This window comes from Heptranchias perlo, chromosome 43 (assembly GCF_035084215.1).
Source record: "Heptranchias perlo isolate sHepPer1 chromosome 43, sHepPer1.hap1, whole genome shotgun sequence".
Taxonomy (NCBI): domain Eukaryota; kingdom Metazoa; phylum Chordata; class Chondrichthyes; order Hexanchiformes; family Hexanchidae; genus Heptranchias; species Heptranchias perlo.
This window is the reverse complement of record NC_090367.1, coordinates 7,450,546-7,475,726: the sequence shown is the minus strand read 5'-3', so window position 1 is coordinate 7,475,726 and position 25,181 is coordinate 7,450,546. Positions and strand designations below refer to the sequence as shown.

The 25,181-nt window shown below is 52.6% G+C and overlaps 1 protein-coding gene across 18 annotated transcripts in view; it reads right to left on the bottom strand.

Moving 5' to 3' along the window:
• LOC137306476 (neurexin-2-like) overlaps window positions 1–25,181 on the bottom strand; it is a 1,403,359-nt gene that overhangs the window by 184,541 nt on the left and 1,193,637 nt on the right. For all 18 annotated transcript variants that reach the window (XM_067975720.1, XM_067975733.1, XM_067975727.1 and 15 more), the window contains one exon: window positions 21,413–21,584. In XM_067975720.1, the coding sequence (XP_067831821.1) occupies window positions 21,413–21,584 (172 nt within the window). The remainder of the gene's footprint in view (window positions 1–21,412; window positions 21,585–25,181) is intronic.

The window sequence follows — 25,181 nt, the reverse complement described above, 5'->3', positions numbered from 1 at the left end:
CATTAAATCTTGCATTCTGTAGATTAAGTTAATAGGTTGTGAAAAATTGCAACGTCCCTCTTCAGATTTTAGCTTTGGCAAATCTCTTCAATTGCAACATCCTGCGATGCTGTCACCATACAGCTGGGAAGGAACACAGGAACAGGAGGAGGCCATTCAGCCCCTCAAGCCTGTTCCGCCATTCAATTAGATCATGGCCGATCTGTATCTTAACTCCATCTACCCGCCTTGGTTCCGTGACCCTTGATACCCCTCACCCGACAAAAATCAATCCATTGACCCCCAGCCTCAACAGCTTTTTGGGGGAGAGTTCCAGATTCCCACTCCCCTTTGTGTGAAGAAACGCTTCCTGACATCACCCCTGAACGGCCTGGCTCTAATTTTAAGGTTAGGCCCCCTTGTTCTGGACTCGCCCCACCAGAGGAAATAGTTTCTCTCTATCGACCCTATCGAATCCTTCAATCATCTGAAACACCTCGATTAGATCACCCCTTAATCTTCTATACTCGAGGGAATACAAGCCTAGTCTCTGCAACCTGTCCTCGTAATTTAACCCTTTTAGCCCCGGTATCATTCTGGTGAATCTGCGCTGAACCCTCTCCAAGGCCGATATATCCTTCCTGAGGGGACGGTGCATGTCCGAGTTAAGTGGGGGCTGCCGTGGGCACTTCACTCCTTTATTCCACGTGGACCTTTTGGACTGGTGCGGACACTGTGGTGCAGTTGTAGCAGGTATGGTGTTCTGGGCCTGGGCTCCAGCATCTCCCTCGGTGCTGCCCCGAGCTCTGGTCCTGTTGCTGGTCAACACTCCATCCTCCAACTCTCACTTTGGGCCCTGTTAGCTTCTCCTGTGCACGTTTCTGTCTCCTCTTTTCTCTCCCCTCTCTTCGCTTGGTGTATTGGCTCTCGTCCAAGTGGCCAATCTTTAAGGTGGCTGTTTTTCTCCAGCCCGCCTTTCAGCCCAGGAGCGAGCTGTGGCTGGGCTTGACACCACCCCCCCCCCCCATCAACGGGAAAGGCATCTCTTCAAATAAGCCCTGGTTCCTGCCCTTGTCTGCTGGAAAATGTCTGTGGACAGGGTCGGTATGGGGCTCGGCCGTGATGCAGCTCATGGTCAAACAACCCGCCGAAACTTGGCTGTCAAAGGGAAGTTCAAAATATATCTCTTGATGTCCTTCTGGGGTCAGGAGGAGCCTGTGGGGCCCACAAGGAGCTCTTAGGCCTCACCCACCACGGTTGCCGGGGCGACTCCGCCCTCCCATGGGATGGATGGACAACCGATCTCGCGCACTTACTCGCTCGCCGGGCGGCGCCAATTTGAGCCACTTCCCGCCCGGAAAACGAGTGGGAAGTCGGTCGACGGGATTTAATCGAGGCCCAGGAGTTAACGTACCCCAGGCCTCTCTTTTTTGCTTTGCAGAGGGTGAGTTTTGAGCGGACACCAAAACTCTCCCTGCTGAAACCTGCATCCCCCTCACCACCTCCCTCCCCTGGTTAAAACCGGGGCCTGTGCTTCGGGCAGAGCGTCTCACCCATCGGGGTGAGGGGGGGGGGGAGCGGGGGGGATGCGAATCGGGAATTTAAATTAATTGCTGGATAACCGCAAACAGGCAAGTCTCCCCACCAGCCATGCAAAGTTCGAAGATCACCCCTCACATCCCAGCTCAAACGGTGCACTGGAAGGAGCGGGCTTGGGGGAGGAGCCTGCTCGAGGGAGGAGCCTGTTCGGGGGAGGAGCCGGCATGGGGGAGGAGCCTGCTCGGGGGAGGAGCCGGCATGGGGGAGGAGCTGGCATGGGGGAGGAGCAGGATTGGGGGAGGAGCAGGCATGGGGGAGGAGCCTGCTTGGGGGAGGAGCAGGATTGGAGGAGGAGCAAACTTGGGGGAGGAGCAGGATTGGGGGAGGAGCAAACTTGGGGTGGGGGTGCAGGCTTGGGGGAGGAGCAGGCTTTGGGGAGGAGCCTGCTTGGGGGAGGAGCAGGATTGGGGGAGGAGCAAACTTGGGGTGGGGGAGCAGGCTTGGGGGAGGAGCAGGCTTTGGGGAGGAGCCTGCTTGGGGGAGGAGCAGGCATGGGGGAGGAGCAAACTTGGGGGAGGAGCAGGCTTGGGGGAGGAGCAGGCTTTGGGGAGGAGCCTGCTTGCGGAAGGAGCAAACTTGGAGGAGGAGCAAACTTGAGGGAGGAGCAAACTTGAGGGAGGAGCCGGCTTGGGGGAGGAGCAAACTTGGGGGAGGAGCCGGCTTGGGGGAGGAGCAAACTTGGGGGAGGAGCAGGCTTGGGGGAGGAGCCGGCTTGGGGGAGGAGCGGGCTTGGGGGAGGAGCAGGCATGGGGGAGGAGCCTGCTTGGGGGAGGCGCAAGCTTGGGGGAGGAGCCGGCTTGGGGGAGGAGCGGGCTTGGGGGAGGAGCTGGCTTGGGGGAGGAGCGGGCTTGGGGGAGGAGCAGGCATGGGGGAGGAGCCTGCTTGGGGGAGGCGCAAGCTTGGGGGAGGAGCCGGCTTGGGGGAGGAGCGGGCTTGGGGGAGGAGCCGGCATGGGGGAGGAGCGGGCTTGGGGGAGGAGCGGGCTTGGGGGAGGAGCCGGCTTGGGGGAGGAGCGGGCTTGGGGGAGGAGCCGGCTTGGGGGAGGAGCGGGCTTGGGGGAGGAGCCGGCATGGGGGAGGAGCGGGCTTGGGGGAGGAGCCGGCATGGGGGAGGAGCGGGCTTGGGGGAGGAGCCTGCTTGGTGTAGGCCGACAGTCCTTTCTTAGGCCCAACCCCCAATGCCTTTCTGAGTATTTCACATTGAAACCCCTTCAATATTTAAAGTCTCTATTTTGCAGTTTTATGGGGGGGGAGGTTTAAATTGCTATGAATTTTATAAGCAGTGTTTCGTGATGAAGCGGCCGATTATTGTTCTCTCATGGATTTGGGGAGACTCCACCATCAGGAGGTTGATTCTTCCCCCCAGCATTTTAAAGGCGGCCGTCCAGTTGCTTGAGCAGGCTTTCCAGAACTTTCTAGCGTGTCCAAGGAATGTTCAACAGCACCAAGTCAAAGATCAGATCTCAAAGCCTGATCCCTACCCAGTGTCCGCGGCCCCTTCCGACCCCGTCCAGTTTGGGACTGGGTGGGGGGATGGTGCAGCAGAGACTTGAGACTTCTAACTGAGATCCTTGTACTCTGAGCCATCCCATCGAGTTCAGGCCCAAATGGACACTGTCTGCAGACTGTCAATAAACTGCCCTTTACCTGCACATCTGTAAATCACGTTTTTTGTCACATCTGATGTGAGACGGAATGTTCTGGCCTGTCATGGGCTCCTGAGACACCCAATTGATTTGTCTGCAAGGATAGTGCAGCCAAGCAATAACTCAACGAGCTGTGACTGGTTCCACTTTCCATTCACAAACTCTCCCTGAAAACTTCAACTGGAGATGGTTGACTGCCTTCACAGCCGACTGAGAAACGAAGCCATCCAATTAACAAAACCTTAGAGGCAATGCTCCCTCTGCACTGTCCCCATCAAACACTCCCAGGGCAGGTACAGCACGGGTTAGATACAGAGTAAAGCTCCCTCTACACTGTCCCGTCAAACACTCCCAGGGCAGGTACAGGGTTAGATACAGAGTAAAGCTCCCTCTACACTGTCCCATCAAACACTCCCAGGGCAGGTACAGCACGGGTTAGATACAGAGTAAAGCTCCCTCGACACTGTCCCATCAAACACTCCCAGGGCAGGTACAGGTTCGATACAGAGTAAAGCTCCCTCTACACTGTCCCATCAAACACTCCCAGGGCAGGTACAGGGTTCGATACAGAGTAAAGCTCCCTCTACACTGTCCCATCAAACACTCTCAGGGCAGGTACAGGGTTCGATACAGAGTAAAGCTCCCTCTACACTGTCCCATCAAACACTCCCAGGGCAGGTACAGGGTTCGATACAGAGTAAAGCTCCCTCTACACTGTCCCATCAAACACTCCCAGGGCAGGTACAGGGTTAGATACAGAGTAAAGCTCCCTCTACACTGTCCCCATCAAACACTCCCAGGGCAGGTACAGCACGGGTTAGATACAGAGTAAAGCTCCCTCTACACTGTCCCATCAAACACTCCCAGGGCAGGTACAGGTTCGATACAGAGCAAAGCTCCCTCTACACTGTCCCATCAAACACTCCCAGGGCAGGTACAGGGTTCGATACAGAGTAAAGCTCCCTCTACACTGTCCCATCAAACACTCCCAGGGCAGGTACAGGGTTCGATACAGAGTAAAGCTCCCTCTACACTGTCCCATCAAACACTCCCAGGGCAGGTACAGGGTTCGATACAGAGTAAAGCTCCCTCTACACTGTCCCATCAAACACTCCCAGGGCAGGTACAGGGTTCGATACAGAGTAAAGCTCCCTCTACACTGTCCCATCAAACACTCCCAGGGCAGGTACAGGGTTCGATACAGAGTAAAGCTCCCTCTACACTGTCCCATCAAACACTCCCAGGGCAGGTACAGGGTTCGATACAGAGTAAAGCTCCCTCTACACTGTCCCATCAAACACTCCCAGGGCAGGTACAGGGTTCGATACAGAGTAAAGCTCCCTCTACACTGTCCCATCAAACACTCCCAGGGCAGGTACAGCACGGGTTAGATACAGAGTAAAGCTCCCTCTACACTGTCCCATCAAACACTCCCAGGGCAGGTACAGGGTTAGATACAGAGTAAAGCTCCCTCTGCACTGTCCCATCAAACACTCCCAGGGCAGGTACAGGGTTCGATACAGAGTAAAGCTCCCTCTACACTGTCCCATCAAACACTCCCAGGGCAGGTACAGGGTGAGATACAGAGTAAAGCTCCCTCTACACTGTCCCATCAAACACTCCCAGGGCAGGTACAGGGTTAGATACAGAGTAAAGCTCCCTCTGCACTGTCCCATCAAACACTCCCAGGGCAGGTACAGGGTTAGATACAGAGTAAAGCTCCCTCTACACTGTCCCATCAAACACTCCCAGGGCAGGTACAGGGTTCGATACAGAGTAAAGCTCCCTCTACACTGTCCCATCAAACACTCCCAGGGCAGGTACAGGGTTAGATACAGAGTAAAGCTCCCTCTACACTGTCCCATCAAACACTCCCAGGGCAGGTACAGGGTTCGAGACAGAGTAAAGCTCCCTCTACACTGTCCCATCAAACACTCCCAGGGCAGGTACAGCACGGGTTAGATACAGAGTAAAGCTCCCTCTACACTGTCCCATCAAACACTCCCAGGGCAGGTACAGGGTTAGATACAGAGTAAAGCTCCCTCTGCACTGTCCCATCAAACACTCCCAGGGCAGGTACAGGGTTAGATACAGAGTAAAGCTCCCTCTACACTGTCCCATCAAACACTCCCAGGGCAGGTACAGGGTTCGATACAGAGTAAAGCTCCCTCCACACTGTCCCATCAAACACTCCCAGGGCAGGTACAGGGTTAGATACAGAGTAAAGCTCCCTCCACACTGTCCCATCAAACACTCCCAGGGCAGGTACAGGTTCGATACAGAGTAAAGCTCCCTCTACACTGTCCCATCAAACACTCTCAGGGCAGGTACAGGGTTCGATACAGAGTAAAGCTCCCTCTACACTGTCCCATCAAACACTCCCAGGGCAGGTACAGGGTTCGATACAGAGTAAAGCTCCCTCTACACTGTCCCATCAAACACTCCCAGGGCAGGTACAGGGTTAGATACAGAGTAAAGCTCCCTCTACACTGTCCCCATCAAACACTCCCAGGGCAGGTACAGCACGGGTTAGATACAGAGTAAAGCTCCCTCGACACTGTCCCATCAAACACTCCCAGGGCAGGTACAGGTTCGATACAGAGTAAAGCTCCCTCTACACTGTCCCATCAAACACTCCCAGGGCAGGTACAGGGTTCGATACAGAGTAAAGCTCCCTCTACACTGTCCCATCAAACACTCCCAGGGCAGGTACAGGGTTCGATACAGAGTAAAGCTCCCTCTACACTGTCCCATCAAACACTCCCAGGGCAGGTACAGGGTTCGATACAGAGTAAAGCTCCCTCTACACTGTCCCATCAAACACTCCCAGGGCAGGTACAGGGTTCGATACAGAGTAAAGCTCCCTCTACACTGTCCCATCAAACACTCCCAGGGCAGGTACAGGGTTCGATACAGAGTAAAGCTCCCTCTACACTGTCCCATCAAACACTCCCAGGGCAGGTACAGGGTTCGATACAGAGTAAAGCTCCCTCTACACTGTCCCATCAAACACTCCCAGGGCAGGTACAGGGTTCGATACAGAGTAAAGCTCCCTCTACACTGTCCCATCAAACACTCCCAGGGCAGGTACAGCACGGGTTAGATACAGAGTAAAGCTCCCTCTACACTGTCCCATCAAACACTCCCAGGGCAGGTACAGGGTTAGATACAGAGTAAAGCTCCCTCTGCACTGTCCCATCAAACACTCCCAGGGCAGGTACAGGGTTCGATACAGAGTAAAGCTCCCTCTACACTGTCCCATCAAACACTCCCAGGGCAGGTACAGGGTGAGATACAGAGTAAAGCTCCCTCTACACTGTCCCATCAAACACTCCCAGGGCAGGTACAGGGTTAGATACAGAGTAAAGCTCCCTCTGCACTGTCCCATCAAACACTCCCAGGGCAGGTACAGGGTTAGATACAGAGTAAAGCTCCCTCTACACTGTCCCATCAAACACTCCCAGGGCAGGTACAGGGTTCGATACAGAGTAAAGCTCCCTCTACACTGTCCCATCAAACACTCCCAGGGCAGGTACAGGGTTAGATACAGAGTAAAGCTCCCTCTACACTGTCCCATCAAACACTCCCAGGGCAGGTACAGGGTTCGAGACAGAGTAAAGCTCCCTCTACACTGTCCCATCAAACACTCCCAGGGCAGGTACAGCACGGGTTAGATACAGAGTAAAGCTCCCTCTACACTGTCCCATCAAACACTCCCAGGGCAGGTACAGGGTTCGAATCAGAGTAAAGCTCCCTCTACACTGTCCCATCAAACACTCCCAGGGCAGGTACAGGGTTCGATACAGAGTAAAGCTCCCTCTACACTGTCCCATCAAACACTCCCAGGGCAGGTACAGCACGGGTTAGATACAGAGTAAAGCTCCCTCTGCACTGTCCCATCAAACACTCCCAGGGCAGGTACAGGGTTAGATACAGAGTAAAGCTCCCTCTGCACTGTCCCATCAAACACTCCCAGGGCAGGTACAGGGTTAGATACAGAGTAAAGCTCCCTCTACACTGTCCCATCAAACACTCCCAGGGCAGGTACAGGGTTCGATACAGAGTAAAGCTCCCTCTACACTGTCCCATCAAACACTCCCAGGGCAGGTACAGGGCTAGATACAGAGTAAAGCTCCCTCTACACTGTCCCATCAAACACTCCCAGGGCAGGTACAGGGTTAGATACAGAGTAAAGCTCCCTCTACACTGTCCCATCAAACACTCCCAGGGCAGGTACAGGGTTAGATACAGAGTAAAGCTCCCTCTACACTGTCCCATCAAACACTCCCAGGGCAGGTACAGGGTTAGATACAGAGTAAAGCTCCCTCTGCACTGTCCCATCAAACACTCCCAGGGCAGGTACAGGGTTAGATACAGAGTAAAGCTCCCTCTACACTGTCCCATCAAACACTCCCAGGGCAGGTACAGGGTTCGATACAGAGTAAAGCTCTCTCTACACTGTCCCATCAAACACTCCCAGGGCAGGTACAGGGTTCGATACAGAGTAAAGCTCCCTCTACACTGTCCCATCAAACACTCCCAGGGCAGGTACAGGGTTCGATACAGAGTAAAGCTCCCTCTACACTGTCCCATCAAACACTCCCAGGGCAGGTACAGGGTTCGATACAGAGTAAAGCTCCCTCTGCACTGTCCCATCAAACACTCCCAGGGCAGGTACAGGGTTAGATACAGAGTAAAGCTCCCTCTGCACTGTCCCATCAAACACTCCCAGGGCAGGTACAGGGTTCGATACAGAGTAAAGCTCCCTCTACACTGTCCCATCAAACACTCCCAGGGCAGGTACAGGGTTAGATACAGAGTAAAGCTCCCTCTACACTGTCCCATCAAACACTCCCAGGGCAGGTACAGGGTTCGAGACAGAGTAAAGCTCCCTCTACACTGTCCCATCAAACACTCCCAGGGCAGGTACAGCACGGGTTAGATACAGAGTAAAGCTCCCTCTACACTGTCCCATCAAACACTCCCAGGGCAGGTACAGGGTTAGATACAGAGTAAAGCTCCCTCTGCACTGTCCCATCAAACACTCCCAGGGCAGGTACAGGGTTCGATACAGAGTAAAGCTCCCTCTACACTGTCCCATCAAACACTCCCAGGGCAGGTACAGGGTTAGATACAGAGTAAAGCTCCCTCTACACTGTCCCATCAAACACTCCCAGGGCAGGTACAGGGTTAGATACAGAGTAAAGCTCCCTCTGCACTGTCCCATCAAACACTCCCAGGGCAGGTACAGGGTTAGATACAGAGTAAAGCTCCCTCTACACTGTCCCATCAAACACTCCCAGGGCAGGTACAGGGTTCGATACAGAGTAAAGCTCCCTCTACACTGTCCCATCAAACACTCCCAGGGCAGGTACAGGGTTCGATACAGAGTAAAGCTCCCTCTACACTGTCCCATCAAACACTCCCAGGGCAGGTACAGGGTTCGAGACAGAGTAAAGCTCCCTCTACACTGTCCCATCAAACACTCCCAGGGCAGGTACAGGGTTCGATACAGAGTAAAGCTCCCTCTACACTGTCCCATCAAACACTCCCAGGGCAGGTACAGGGTTCGAGACAGAGTAAAGCTCCCTCTACACTGTCCCATCAAACACTCCCAGGGCAGGTACAGCACGGGTTAGATACAGAGTAAAGCTCCCTCTACACTGTCCCATCAAACACTCCCAGGGCAGGTACAGGGTTAGATACAGAGTAAAGCTCCCTCTGCACTGTCCCATCAAACACTCCCAGGGCAGGTACAGGGTTAGATACAGAGTAAAGCTCCCTCTACACTGTCCCATCAAACACTCCCAGGGCAGGTACAGGGTTCGATACAGAGTAAAGCTCCCTCCACACTGTCCCATCAAACACTCCCAGGGCAGGTACAGGGTTAGATACAGAGTAAAGCTCCCTCCACACTGTCCCATCAAACACTCCCAGGGCAGGTACAGGGTTCGATACAGAGTAAAGCTCCCTCTACACTGTCCCATCAAACACTCCCAGGGCAGGTACAGGGTTCGATACAGAGTAAAGCTCCCTCTGCACTGTCCCATCAAACACTCCCAGGGCAGGTACAGGGTTCGATACAGAGTAAAGCTCCCTCTACACTGTCCCATCAAACACTCCCAGGGCAGGTACAGGGTTCGATACAGAGTAAAGCTCCCTCCACACTGTCCCATCAAACACTCCCAGGGCAGGTACAGGGTTCGATACAGAGTAAAGCTCCCTCTACACTGTCCCATCAAACACTCCCAGGGCAGGTACAGGGTTCGATACAGAGTAAAGCTCCCTCTACACTGTCCCATCAAACACTCCCAGGGCAGGTACAGGGTTCGATACAGAGTAAAGCTCCCTCTACACTGTCCCATCAAACACTCCCAGGGCAGGTACAGGGTTCGATACAGAGTAAAGCTCCCTCTACACTGTCCCATCAAACACTCCCAGGGCAGGTACAGGGTTCGAATCAGAGTAAAGCTCCCTCTACACTGTCCCATCAAACACTCCCAGGGCAGGTACAGGGTTCGATACAGAGTAAAGCTCCCTCTACACTGTCCCATCAAACACTCCCAGGGCAGGTACAGCACGGGTTAGATACAGAGTAAAGCTCCCTCTGCACTGTCCCATCAAACACTCCCAGGGCAGGTACAGGGTTAGATACAGAGTAAAGCTCCCTCTGCACTGTCCCATCAAACACTCCCAGGGCAGGTACAGGGTTAGATACAGAGTAAAGCTCCCTCTACACTGTCCCATCAAACACTCCCAGGGCAGGTACAGGGTTCGATACAGAGTAAAGCTCCCTCTACACTGTCCCATCAAACACTCCCAGGGCAGGTACAGGGCTAGATACAGAGTAAAGCTCCCTCTACACTGTCCCATCAAACACTCCCAGGGCAGGTACAGGGTTCGATACAGAGTAAAGCTCCCTCTACACTGTCCCATCAAACACTCCCAGGGCAGGTACAGGGTTAGATACAGAGTAAAGCTCCCTCTACACTGTCCCATCAAACACTCCCAGGGCAGGTACAGGGTTAGATACAGAGTAAAGCTCCCTCTGCACTGTCCCATCAAACACTCCCAGGGCAGGTACAGGGTTAGATACAGAGTAAAGCTCCCTCTACACTGTCCCATCAAACACTCCCAGGGCAGGTACAGGGTTCGATACAGAGTAAAGCTCTCTCTACACTGTCCCATCAAACACTCCCAGGGCAGGTACAGGGTTCGATACAGAGTAAAGCTCCCTCTACACTGTCCCATCAAACACTCCCAGGGCAGGTACAGGGTTCGATACAGAGTAAAGCTCCCTCTACACTGTCCCATCAAACACTCCCAGGGCAGGTACAGGGTTAGATACAGAGTAAAGCTCCCTCTACACTGTCCCATCAAACACTCCCAGGGCAGGTACAGGGTTCGATACAGAGTAAAGCTCCCTCTACACTGTCCCATCAAACACTCCCAGGGCAGGTACAGGGTTAGATACAGAGTAAAGCTCCCTCTGCACTGTCCCATCAAACACTCCCAGGGCAGGTACAGGGTTCGATACAGAGTAAAGCTCCCTCTACACTGTCCCATCAAACACTCCCAGGGCAGGTACAGGGTTAGATACAGAGTAAAGCTCCCTCTACACTGTCCCATCAAACACTCCCAGGGCAGGTACAGGGTTAGATACAGAGTAAAGCTCCCTCTGCACTGTTCCATCAAACACTCCCAGGGCAGGTACAGGGTTAGATACAGAGTAAAGCTCCCTCTACACTGTCCCATCAAACACTCCCAGGGCAGGTACAGGGTTCGATACAGAGTAAAGCTCCCTCTACACTGTCCCATCAAACACTCCCAGGGCAGGTACAGGGTTCGATACAGAGTAAAGCTCCCTCTACACTGTCCCATCAAACACTCCCAGGGCAGGTATAGGGTTCGATACAGAGTAAAGCTCCCTCTACACTGTCCCATCAAACACTCCCAGGGCAGGTACAGGGTTCGATACAGAGTAAAGCTCCCTCTACACTGTCCCATCAAACACTCCCAGGGCAGGTACAGGGTTAGATACAGAGTAAAGCTCCCTCTGCACTGTCCCATCAAACACTCCCAGGGCAGGTACAGGGTTAGATACAGAGTAAAGCTCCCTCTACACTGTCCCATCAAGCATTCCCAGGGCAGGTACAGGGTTCGATACAGAGTAAAGCTCCCTCTACACTGTCCCATCAAACACTCCCAGGGCAGGTACAGGGTTCGATACAGAGTAAAGCTCCCTCTACACTGTCCCATCAAACACTCCCAGGGCAGGTACAGGGTTCGATACAGAGTAAAGCTCCCTCTACACTGTCCCATCAAACACTCCCAGGGCAGGTACAGGGTTCGATACAGAGTAAAGCTCCCTCTACACTGTCCCATCAAACACTCCCAGGGCAGGTACAGGGTTAGATACAGAGTAAAGCTCCCTCTACACTGTCCCATCAAACACTCCCAGGGCAGGTACAGGGTTAGATACAGAGTAAAGCTCCCTCTACACTGTCCCATCAAACACTCCCAGGGCAGGTACAGGGTTAGATACAGAGTAAAGCTCCCTCTACACTGTCCCATCAAACACTCCCAGGTCAGGTACAGGGTTAGATACAGAGTAAAGCTCCCTCTACACTGTCCCGTCAAACACTCCCAGGGCCGGTACAGGGTTAGATACAGAGTAAAGCTCCCTCTACACTGTAATATCAATGTGGCTTGTCCTCGCCTCAGAAGAGCGCCCCGTATTGGCGGAATACGGCACATCCTGTTGTCGATGAGTGCATGCTGTGGGCTCTAACCGTGGGGCCTGGCCCAGGCCCCATTCCTTGATGGGCAGAGAGAGGAGACTTTCCTCCAACCATCTGGCCAAATCCAGGTGACGAGGGTTGAAAGGACCCTCTTCAAACCAACAGTGATACCCAGTCTTACAAGTACTTTGACCCACAGTGATTGTTTCTCCAGCTCATTCTCTGCACTATTTATTTTCAGATGTACAATCCTTACAAATAGCGGCCGGCTCGCACCCAAAGGGCTATTTTCATCAACTTGATACCCATGTGAGGTGCTGAATTTCTGGGGAATACTCCGTTCGATTGAGGGAGCTTGAATCAGCACGTTTGTAAACGGGGAGAGAGCCTGCCTGATTTGTGTCCCCGTTGGGTATCAGTCGCAGCTCCACAGAACAGAGAGTTCCTCCTCGGTCCACATCGATGACATGTCCACAGAACGAGGCAGAAACCCCTCCTGATGCTCTTGTACGAGGCAGAGATTTTCCACAAGTGGTAAGTGGGCACTGGGAGTTCTCCCCGGTGTCCTGGGGCCGATATTTATCCTCGACCAATATCACTAAAAAACAGACGATCTGGTCATTTATCACGTTGCTGTTTGTGGGATCTTGCTGTGCGCAAATTGGCTGCCGCGTTTCCTACATTGCAACAGTGACCACACTTCAAATGCGGTTCATTGCCTGTAAAGGGGCTTTGGGATGTCCTGAGGTCGTGTAAGGCGCTATTTCAATGCAAGTTTGTTCTCTCAGTGGCCAGTCAGCACTGTATGAGCATGAAGGCGTTTTCTGTGGTGTAAAATTCTCGGTAACTGGCTGAATTCACACGCTGTGTCTCTTTAGTAGATTGGCTGAGCATCTGTGGCGGGGACACTCTCCTTTCCACCATCTCCTACTCCACCTCATTCTGTCCCAGGACCTCATCAACTCTCGAGCTTCTCATCTGCCCCACGGGCTGCCCAAAACTCCAGCTCGGTGTCACTTAACTCCTGTTATCCCGTTCCTCTCGTCTTCCCTCTCAGACTTTTCAATCTCGGTGGCGTGCTGCATCTTGGCCCTTCACAGGAGGTACCTAAGCTCCTTCGAGGGTTCACTTTTAAAGGTAACGCAGAGGGGAGCCGTACGGAGCAGGAGGCTCCAAGCTTCAATTTGAAGTCACTTTGTCGGGGGTGGGGGGAGGGGCTGGTGGGAGCAACAGAGGTCCCTACACTCGGCCTCTGTGACCCTGGGGCTGTAGAGGGCCAAATCAGCACCTGATCTCCACCCCGTGGCTCCTGCTGGAAAGTGCGAGCTCCCCTGTGATGCCCCACATGGTCGATCAGGCTCGCGCGCGAAAAGACAATGGAGGACATCCTGAAGGTCTGCGAATGTACTTTAAAAAGCCCAGCAAGTGTAGGCCTCCAGGTGGCCCCTGAAGCCCACAGGGCAGAGTGGAGAATAGCAGAATGGAAAATCAGCTCAGTTGAGTGGGCTGGGAGAGGAAAGCAGTGCAGCACATTGACATCGCCTTTCCCCGCATCCCCTGATAGTTCTCTAAAAGGTTCTGAAAGTGACATCGTCTCCGATGGCTTTCCATCTCAGCGCACGCTCCTAAAATGAGAGAAATGGGAATGTTTGTTCCGAATAAGACGATCGGCAGAGGCAGTCTGTTGAAGGAACCAGGGACAATTTTGGTTCCTGTCATTTGCAACTACAACGTGCGCCTTGAATGTATTCTAAACGTCCCAGGACGCTACACAGGAGCGTTAATCAGACAAAAAATTGACACTGAGCCACACGAGGAGATATCAGGACAGCTCGGGCAAAGAGGTCGGTTTGAAGGAGCATCTTAAAGGAGGAGAGAAATTACACTCCTGTGAAGCGCCTTGGGACGTTTCACTACGTTAAAGGCGCTATATAAATGCAGGTTGTCATTGTAAGGCTGCGTACCGACCCTTGCGGAGCACTTACTCACTGAGCCAAGCGGGGTGGTCCTTGCCCAGGACACATCCTTGATACTGTGATCCACGGGGTCATGAGATAAACCCTGCCTTGCATTCGTCTGCGGTGGACCTGGGATTATGCTAGTTTGCACTTCTCGTTTTGCCGTTTAATAAGCTGTCATTCTATCTTAATGAGCGTTACAGGCCTGCGGGAAGGAACGGCAAAGATCGGGGCCTGACCCAGAGTCTACCAACGGGTTACCGACAATCCACCGAAGCGGAGAGAAATACATAATGTGGACCATGTTCCTCAGTTGGGGTGAGGTTTCGACCTCGTCGAGAGAAATGGGCCTCCTTAACTGAGGGACAATGCCCTGCCACTGGTCATTTCTCGAGGGATAGAATTGAAAAGCAGAGAAGTTATGTTAAACTTGTACAGAACCTTGGTTGGATCGCACTTGGAGCATTGTGAACAGTTCTGGTCTCCATATTATAAAAAGGATATAGAGGCACTGGAGAAGGTGCAAAAAAGATTCACCTGAATGATACCAGAACTGAGAGGTTATAACTATCAGGAAAGGTTGAACAGGCTGGAGCTAAATTCTCTCGAAAAGAGAGGGTGAGATGAAGTAGGGAGGGAGGAGGCTCGTGTGGAGCATAAACACCAGCATGGAGCAGTTGGGCCGAATGGCCTGTTTCTGTGCTGTAGACTTGATGTAATATCTACATAAAGATGAGAGGTGACCTGATCGAGGTCTTTAAGATTATGAAACGGTTTGATAGGGTTGATGTAGAGAAGATGTTTCCACTTGTGGGAGAGACCAGAACTAGAGGGCCATCAATATAAATCCAATAGGGAATTCAGGAGAAACTTCTTTCCCCAGAGAGTGGTGAGAATGTGGAACTCGCTCCCACAAGGAGTAGTCGAGGTGAATCGTGTAGATACACTTAAGGGGAAGCTGGATAAACACATGAGGGAGAAAGGAATAGAAGGATCTGCTGATAGGGTGAGATGAAGAGGAGTGGGAGGAAGCTCATATGGAGCATAAACACCAGCATGGTCCAGATGGGCCGAATGTCCTGTTTCTGTGCTGTACATTCTATGTAATTATACGTTACAGGAAGGAACAGCAGAGATCGGGGCCTGATGCAAAGCCTCCCCACGGTTTTCGACAATCCACCGAATGTGGGAGTAAAAGAATTAATGTGGACCATGCTCCTCAGTTTGGTGTGAGCTTTTGACCTCGGGCAGAGAAATGGATCATCTCGGCCTCCTTCACTCTGAGGGACAACGTCCTGCCACTGATCCGATCTTGCAAAATGTCCGCCATGTTAAGCACTGCGTCTTGTCTGTGACACTTGTCACTCATGATTAAATCTGCCCTCTTCTCCCTGCTAGGATACAGCCTGATGGAAAGGAGGATCTAACTGCTGCTGACACCAGTGCTCCATCATGCAGAAACGGACAAATTAATGTCATTTATCACACGGCAAACCTCTTTTGCTGCCCTCTGACATCCATTCGGGGTCCGGTTTCTGGGAGGTACTGCCGTGGAAATTGCTGGAAATGTTTTGTCGAGAAAAGTCCCAGAAAGACAACTCGAGCTGCAACGCAGTTTGCTCCTTCCGCCTCACTGGGGCGGCTGCGTTTAAAGGTGCAGACCCCCAGTCGCGATTCCATCTCACTCATGATTGCTCCTTGGCCACGTCCCTTTAAAGGGGCCGTGACGAGTTTTATCCATAGCATTCGCACGCACTGACGCACAAATTCTCTATTTGGAAGGAATTCTTTCCCTTTCTCCCTATGGAAATTAGTGACCGCTGCTCCCACTTGTATTTCAGTGAGTTTAAAGCTCCTGTCTTCCTAGCTCAGTTGACAAAATGGCTGCCATGGAATGAGGCACATCGGGTGGGCTGGAGACTCTCAAAATGGCTGCTGTGGAACGAGGCGCATCGGGTGGGCTGGAGACTCTCAAAATGGCTACCACAGAACGAGGCACATTGGGTGGGCTGGAGTCTCTCAAAATGGCCACCACGGAACGAGGCACATTGGGTGGGCTGGAGTCTCTCAAAATGGCCACCACGGAACGAGGCACATTGGGTGGGCTGGAGTCTCTCAAAATGGCCGCCACGGAACGAGGCACATCGAGAGGGCTGGAGACTCTCAAAATGGCCGCCACGATTCTCGGACAATCTCAGCAGGGCATTTTATCTGACGTTTATTTCCCTTGTACGGGATCGGTCTGAAAGGCTTCGGCCTGCCATGGTTCTAAGGTGGCGACTAGCAATGGCGAAGATAAAGAAATGGGGAGAAACGAGGGGCAAGGAGAGACAAAAACACAGGAAATATCCAGACAGAGCACCGTTATTTTGGTTGTTTCTCCATCCTTTAGTTGAAGCATATTGTGCCACTCACTTTAGTACACTAAACCACGCCATCGTTTCCCTCCGTCCATGTCCCACAATCCCTTCTCAGGTGTCTGAACACCAGTTCTACTGTTCCACCAGCACACAGCTGCATAAGACACCCCAGGCACCAAGTAACTGTCAACAATGTGGATTTATAATGGGGCTCTCACATATTCGAGGCCTTGACAAGGGGAAGTGGAAATCTGGGATTCGCTTCTCCCGAAAGGCTGTGGATGCTGGGGGTCAAATTAACTTTTCAAGACTGAGATCGATAGATTTTTGTTGGGTAAGGGTATCGAGGGACATGGATGAGAGGCGGGTAAGATGGAGTTGAGGGACACATCAGCCATGATCTCATTGGATGGCGGAACAGGCTCGAGGGGCTGAATGGCCTCCTCCTGTTCCTTTGCAACAGGCTCGAGGGGCTGAATGGCCTCCTCCTGTTCCTATAAGAGGGGCGGTCACTGAGCAAGAAATGGGAGATGGGAAAGGGCAGTCTGGAAGATCTTCGCCTCGTGGGCACTGAAGTTAGGAAGGACCAGTCGTCCGAGAATCTCAGCTTTTGGATGTGGGAGTGATTCCTGGGAATTTGTCACCGAGTGGTTTCGAAAATATGGACGTCTTGTACGCACTGCCCAGGAAGTGTATCAGAGAGGAACGAGATGGATTCAGACCAGTGCGCTCTGTAGCCAGGCTTGTCAGGTCTCACTAATCTTGTTTAAAACACTGACACCCCTGAACAAGGAAAACTGACTTCATTATGTATCCACAGCACTGTCCGCTGGGTCTGCAATCTACCACTTCGTAATAAACACAGCCTTTACTGATTTTAAAAATATACAACTATTTCCATTCTCAACAAAAACAATTTGCATTTATATGGCATCTTCAATGCAGTAAAACGTCCCAAGGCGCTTCACAGCAGTGATTATCAAACAAAAATTTTGACACCGGACCACGTAAGGAGATATTAGGACAGGAGGAGGTAGGTTTTAAGGAGCGTCTTCGAAGAGGAGAGAGAGAGGCGGAGAGGTTTAGGGAGGGAATTCCTAAAGGCACGGCCGCCAATGGTGGAGCGATGAAAATCGGAGATGCACAAGAGGCCAGAATTGGAGGAGCGCAGAGATCTCGGAGGGTTGTAGGGGCTGGAGGAGGTTACAGAGATAGGGAGGAGGGCGAGGGCCGTGGAGGGATTTGAAAACAAGGATGAGAATTTTAAAATCGAGGCGTTCCCGGACCGGGAGCCGATGTAGGTCAGCGAGCACAGGGGGTGATGGGTGAACAGGACTTGGTGTGAGTTTGGATACGGGCAGCAGAGGTTTGGTGGCCGTTGGTTTCAAGGCAACCTGGCAGCCATTTTGTACACAGCAAGATTAATAACAACAATGACTATTTTTTTGGTGGTGTTAGTTGAGGGAGGAATATTGGCCAGGACACTGGCTGAACTCCCTGCTCTTATTTGAAATGGTGCCACTGGATCCTGAACACCCATCTGAACAGGCAGACGGGGCCTCGGTTTAACGTCTCATCCGAAAGACGGCCCCTCCGATGGTGCAGCACTCCCTCAGTACTGGCACTGGGAGTGTCGGCCTGGATTATGGGCTCAAACCTCGGGCGTGGGGCTCGAACACATGACCTCCTGACTCAGAGGGGAAAGAGAGAGAGAATGAGAGAGAGAGAGAGAGAGTGAGAATGTGAGAGAGAATGAGAGAGAGTGAGAGAAAGAGAGTGAAAGAGAGTGAGCGAGAGAGTGAGGGAGAGTGAGCGAGAGAGAGTGAGCGAGAGAGAGAGAGAGAGAGTGAGAATGAGAGTGAAAGAGAGTGAGCGAGAAAGTGAGAGAGTGAGCGAGTGAGTGAGAGAAAGAGAGTGAGAGAAAGAGTGAGAGAGAGTGACGAGAGAGAGAGAGTGAGAGTGAGAGAGAGAGTGTGAGCGAGAGAGAGTGAGAGAAAGAGAGTGAGCAAGAGAGAGACAGGGAGAGTGAGCGAGAGAGTGAGGGAGAGTGAGCGAGAGAGAGAGTGAGGGAGAGTGAGCGAGAGAGAGAGTGAGGGAGAGTGAGCGAGAGAGAGAGTAAACGAGAGAGAGAGTGAGCGAGAGAGAGAGTTAGAGATACCCACTGAATCACAGTTAACATCACTGGGCATCAACACTGACTGACAGACTCTGCTTGGGATAAAGGCCAGAAAACAGACAGTTTTATCTCCAACCTGGAACTTTTGTTTTTAGTACATCTGAAGAAATGAAGTGAGGTCCCTTTGTGCAGACAACTCTCAGCTTGGCCCAGTGGGTCTCTCTCTCTCTCTCTCTTGCTTCTGAGACAGGAGGGCGTGGGTTCGAGCCCCACTCCAGACCGACCCTCCCAGTGCCAGTACCGAGGGAGTGCTGCACTGTCGGAGGTGCCGTCTCTCGGGTGAGACATTAAACCGAGGCCCCGTCCTCCTGCTCGGTTGCACGCTTAAGCGGGAAGGGCGAGCTCTAACGAGGGCCGAAGGGTCTTCCTTGTCCAAACCTCTCTCATGGTGTGGTGACCCCTGCCCAATTAGACTTTGCGACAGTTGAGTGCTTTGCCAGATTTCCTTCACACAGCGGACGTCCTGCTGCTGCCCTGAGATGCCTACTGACTTATTAAGGTGGCATTATTTCAGCTAGCGTTTGCTAGTCGCACTTACAACAAGCCCAAGTGACAGACCATGGCGTCCCATCGAAAGTAATCAGAAAGGAAACCAGCACCCACTACTTCCGGCGTCGACTGTTTTCCAATGGGTTGCATTTTGCATCCCTCCATTTTCGTCCCCCATCACCTGAAGGCTGGAGATCAGTTCCACGGGCACAGCTGGCCCCTGCCATCTCACCCACTCCTCATATATGAGCCCAGACGATGGGCGAGGGGGCAACATAGCCAAGCCTGACCGTGCCCGCTCCGCCCCGATATCCGCACACTCACATTTTCCCACTGGTCAGCACTGATCCTGGGGCCTAGTGGGCACCTCCATTGCCACCTGGGCTTTGTTCAGGGCATATTCCTGGAGGTTTTATCATGACTCCCCGCCATGAAACAGCTTATTTTCCTATTATATCTAATAAACGAAATTGTTCAAAGAAAATGAGAACACCATTTTTTTACTGCCCCAGTGATTTTTTTTCCTGGGTTTTTGCTCGCAGCAGTGTCCAGGAGATTAATCTTTAATTCCTGGAGACTCCGGGGCAAATCCTGGAGGGCTGGCAACCCCTAAAGGGCTCTGTCCCACAGTGGCCAGTTCATTCACCAAATACACTGGGGATGGGGGGAAAGAGGGGCGGGAAAATCGATCTAATTATTAAAATGGCGTCGGATTTTCTTCCGCCATTTCCCCTTCCTCGCGATGAGCATCCCCACCCCCCCCCACCCCGCTTTCGACTGCAGTCCGTTCGTTTTGCAGCTTACGTGAGATCGGTACACTTGCCCCGAGATAGCGATGGATTAACTGTCGGTTTTTTTTTTAAAACCCCAGTATTTGTCTCCGTGGGCCTTGAAGTTCGTCACATTTACGAGGCTGAGATGCGGGCCTGCTCTTTGTTCGAAATCAGAAGCCTCAGTCGAGGGGTGAGACTTCGGGTTGCCAACCCTCCAGGATTGTCCTGGAGACTCCAGGAATTGAAAATTAATCTCCAGGACACTGGTGCGAGCAAAACCCGGGGGAAAAATCATACGGGGGGTTAAAAAAATGGTGTTTTATTTTCATTTTCTTTGAACGCTTTCGCTTATTAGTTATAAAAATACCAGAAATGGGGGAAAAGGCCGGTTTGACTGAGAGTCAAGAATCATCCAATTGGGTCAAGGAGAGTCTGTCCGCTTTCCGATTGGCCGTGGGAAGGCGGGGCACCGTGATGATGGACATGTTGGCCGACCAATGGCGGGGAGTTGGAGGTCATGTGATGAAACCTCCAGGAATACGTCCGACCAGAGTTGGCAACCCCAGAGGTGAGGCCGGTTCACTTCTTCCGACTGGCAGAGTGACGCGTGAGATTGACGCGACCGAGGTCAGAGGCACAGAGAAAGAGGCTGCTGTGCCTCAACTGGCCATCTTCCCGGTACCTGCAGCAATCACTTTATATCCACTTCCCTCGTTCGTGCCGCACTACTGGATCTCCCAACTCTCCACAAAGCCCGAGGCCGTCCAACCCTTCAACGCAAACCCCAGATCTGGGAGGAACGTCTCTGGCCCTCTGAGACAGCTGGCAATTAAATCCGGTTGCCAATCTGTCTCTCGCCTCCAGCCCCCTCCGCCCTCTCTCTCTCTCTCCATCGCAACATTTTCGTGTCTTTTTTTGTCCATCGGTATTGAACTGGAGGCCGTAGCAGAGACGCTCACTGATTCCCCCCCCCCGCCAACTCCCCGACTGCTGAGGTCAATTGGTTTGGGGACTGCCCCTGGGATGGCCCCAGTCTTTATCACTCAGCACCCCTCTCGGCTCGGTCATTCGGAGAGCAGCCCCTTGAATGTCCGCTGGGGTTTCCTCCTGAACTCCCGCCTCAGGTTTGGTGGGCCTCACCCGCCCACCCACCGCTCTCCGCAGAAACGGCACTTCCCCGACGATCTTACGCTCAAGTTACGGCCGGGAGGAGGGGGAGACGACTGAGAGAACCCAGGGGAATTCCTCCCCCCCCCCGCTACCACCCCACGAGGCGTCTACGTTACCCTGCCGAGCCCGGACCGTGTGACGTGAAGGAGCCCAAGGAGAGGAGGGGGCCAATCACGGTTGGCAGTCCAGATGTGGCCCGGGGTAGGGGGGTGGGGGGTGGTGTATATTCCGCTTGACCTAGTCTACGGCACCTGAGGCGCTCGTCATCAACAGCACAAACACTTGATTATGACCTGCATTTAAGGGCAGAGTCCCAGTCAGACCCCCTTGCTCTCGAAGGAGCAGGAAACTTTCCATGACCAACACATCTCAACGGGCAGTTTCCGTGAAGAACTATTTTGCCACCGCGGCAAACTGTTTTCCGCTCGGTCGATCTTTGTTTCGACCTGTAACGCAGCCAAGTCCTGAAGCTGAGGTGGGGGTGGGGGTGGTGGGAGGTCGGAGGTCAGGCTGGCGACCTACCTACTGGATAGCGCTCGTTAATTGGCCAGTTGTCCACCTGCAGCGTGGCGTTGCCGCCACTTCTCGTAAACCGTACCACGTGGTATTTGCCGTCGTTCACCACCACGTTCGTCTCCTCGATCATTATGTCGTCCGTCCCCACGTTAAAAACCACCTGGATCTTCCCTTGTTCCTGCGGAGGGAGGGAGACAAAGAAGAGTGTGGTTAACAACGGCAACCTCAGATTAGGAAAAGGTCGTTCGGCCCTTTAGTCCCACTCCTCCCACAGCCCATGTACACTCTCCCCATGTACACTCTCCCCACCCATTTAATCTCCTCCCACAGCCCATGTACACTCTCCCCACCCATTTAATCTGTCCCACAGCCCATGTACACTCTCCCCTATCATGGACTCTCCCCACCCATTTAATCTCCTCCCACCGCCCATGTACACTCTCCCCACCCATTTAATCTGTCCCACAGCCCATGTACACTCTCCCCTATCATGGACTCTCCCCACCCATTTAATCTCCTCCCACCGCCCATGTACACTCTCCCCACCCATTTAATCTCCTTCCACAGCCCATGTACAATCTCCCCTATCATGGACTCTCCCCACCCATTTAATCTCCTTCCACAGCCCATGTACACTCTCCCCTATCATGGACTCTCCCCACCCATTTAATCTCCTCCCACCGCCCATGTACACTCTCCCCTATCATGGACTCTCCCCACCCATTTAATCTCCTCCCACCGCCCATGTACACTCTCCCCTATCATGGACTCTCCCCACTCATTTAATCTCCTCCCACAGCCCATGTACACTCTCCCCTATCACGGACTCTACCCACCCATTTAATCTCCTCCCACACCCCATGTACACTCTCCCCTATCATGGACTCTCCCCACCCATTTAATCTCCTCTCACAGCCCGTGTACACTCTCCCCTATCATGTACTCTACATTGGAGTTGTGAACAATGAGGAGACTTGTTTGGACACCTATGTTACACACCAGGAGGTTAACCATTGGGAACTTGCTGTCATTGAAGAAAGATGTGAAAGACCAAAGTATCTTTGGCTCCTTGTCAGCACCCTCCTGAACAACTGAGTCCAAGCTAAAGTTGGCATCCACCGGGGCACCTGAACCAATCAACCATTCGTACAGACGCCCCTTGCATTTTCCAATCAATCTCCTTGAGGCTGTCCCTTGAAATGTGCCGAGCTTTAATTCAGCACATGGGGAGCAGCCATTCCGATGGTCAGCCCGACGTGCAAGATGGAGCACAGGACAACCCCAGGCAAGGCCACCCAGCAACAGACACTCCTTAACATAACGGGAGAGCTCTCACCTCGCCTGGGAAAGGCCTCCCGCACTCACCGAGCGGCCCAACTCCACTACTCCCAGTCGGGTCGTCTCTGGGAGGCGAGCCCCTCCTTGTAACACCACCAACACCTCCCTGGTGAAGACTGTGTGGTTGAGATGGCCTCACTCTCCTCTTAAGAGAGGTGACCCTCCTTCCTACCCCTACGTGGATCTTGGAGCTAGAGTCCACATCCTGGACAAAATCTAAGCTTAGACCATGCCCACCTTTGGCCTCCAGCTTCTATGAGGGTCGCATGAGACACTGCATCATAAAAACCTCCCCCATGCATTCTTCAGACTTGTCCTCACACCATCAGCTTCCAACACACCCAACACAAATGGCGCATTCATCCAAAGAACCGTTGCTGGAGCCACCAAGCCCTTTGACACTTTTGTAAAATCTCTGGGGTGCAGTTTTCCGCTCCTTTAGGCCAGTAATATCTGCGCACCCTGGGCGGGATCGGCTGGACCAGCGCAAAACGATCGGGGGAATTTTAAACCTAAGTGAGTTACGACCAAATCCTTTACACGGGTTTAAGATTCAATTCGCCCGGATCACCATAAAACTGGCCCCAAGTCACGGTCGCGAGATTCCGCTGATTGGGCTGGTTTGGGAAGACTCTTCAAATTGGCCTAATTTTCGTCGGTGCACTAGTAGGCACATTTTTAAAGCTTTTACACATCAAAATTTATTTAATTTACTAAGGAACTGACCAGCGTACGCCAGCGAAACCAGTAAATGGTTCAGTATAGTTTTTAAAAGTCATTTTCAGTGAATTTAAATCCGGGTTACTCACAGGCGGCGGGCAGGACACTCTTACTAAAAATGCTTATTTTTGCCCGTGAACCCATTTTATTAATAAAACCGCCCCCCCCGGTTACCACTCTCCATCACGTCAAGGAGTACTTCTTAACGGAAAGAAAAAAATATAAAGAAACGATTACTTTCTAATAGGCTGCCCGATTGTGCTGGTTCTCGGGAGGCTTTACGTCTGCGATTTTGCAAATGAATTTTTGCGGAAACTTGAGGTGTGACCGAACCAGCCCAATTTCCAGTGCATTTTGGACGCAATTTCCCAATGACGCCCAAAGCGGAAACTCCAATCTCAAGAGGTTTACTAATTCAGCGACTCACTCCGCACTGTGCGCCCCAGTTTATAAATATTTACCGTACCAGCGCTGCTGTTTGCAAAGCCCAAATGGCAGGCTGTTGCCTCATCCCTGGTATAATCCTGATTTAGTAATTATGTTCCTTCTTGCTTCCAAATCTGAATTTAACTCCAGCCTGTAACATTGCTTTGTCCTCACTTAAGTCACGAACTATAAACTTTTTCACTCTGCACATCGTACAATTCCAAGCTAATTCTTTATGTGTAAATACCACTTTCTGAATCTGCAATCGAGGCTCTCGCACGGTCCCCTAATTAGCATACATTAGCTTATTGTGGAGTAATTAGCATAAATTATACCCTTTGGAATAATTAGTGCACATTATGCACTTTAGAATGATTAGCCTGCATTATACTGCACTGGATCAATGAACATATATCAGGATCCCTGAATCTTAGGAGGTACATGGCAGGCGACTAATCAAGTTAGCATCGTCACTCTGCTGGGCTCCCTCACCTGGCTCGCTGGTCCCGGTTGTCGGGCCGTTAAGGATGTGTCTCGTTTGGCCCCACCCCTCCGCCACGGGGGTCAAGGAGCTGCCTGCTCCTGATCGCTGGAAGGCAGGCGGTGACGAAGACAGCGTCGGGTTCGGCCGTGACGCACTCCGTGGGCGAATGGCCCGCCGACGCTCGGCTTGCCCGGGGATAGGTGCGAGCAGAATCGAGTCAGGGCGCTGAACATAACGGGAGAGCTCTCACCTCGCCTGGGAAAGGCCTCCCGCACTCACCGAGCGGCCCAACTCCACTACTCCCAGTCGGGTCGTCTCTGGGAGGCGAGCCCCTCCCCTCCATGGCTGTTTGGGGCCTTTGAAAGGCCTGTAGCAACGGGCCAATCGGGAAGCAGACAGAGCAGATCATGAACACCCCCCCCCGCTTCCCCGACGACAGAGCGGGCAGATCCCTGGGCTTTCCAGGCGTCGGGGTTCCGCCCGATATTCTGGAACCTACCCTGGAGATGTGTGCCCTGAGGCCAGGGTCGGAATTCGGCCCCTCATTGTCCAGGTTCGCACGGGAAAAAATTGGGGGAGGCAGTGGAGAGGTTTGTACATTGGCAGCACCCAGGCCCCAGCGAGAGTCCGGGACATGGGGTTAAAATTGGAAACACAAGCGAGGTCCTTCCAACTTCGGAACAGGAGGAGGCCATTCAGCCCCTCGAGCCTGTTCCGCCATTCAGTTAGATCATGGTCGATCTGTATCCTAACTCCATCTACCCGCCTTGGTTCCGTAACCCTTAATCCCCTCACCCAACAAAAATC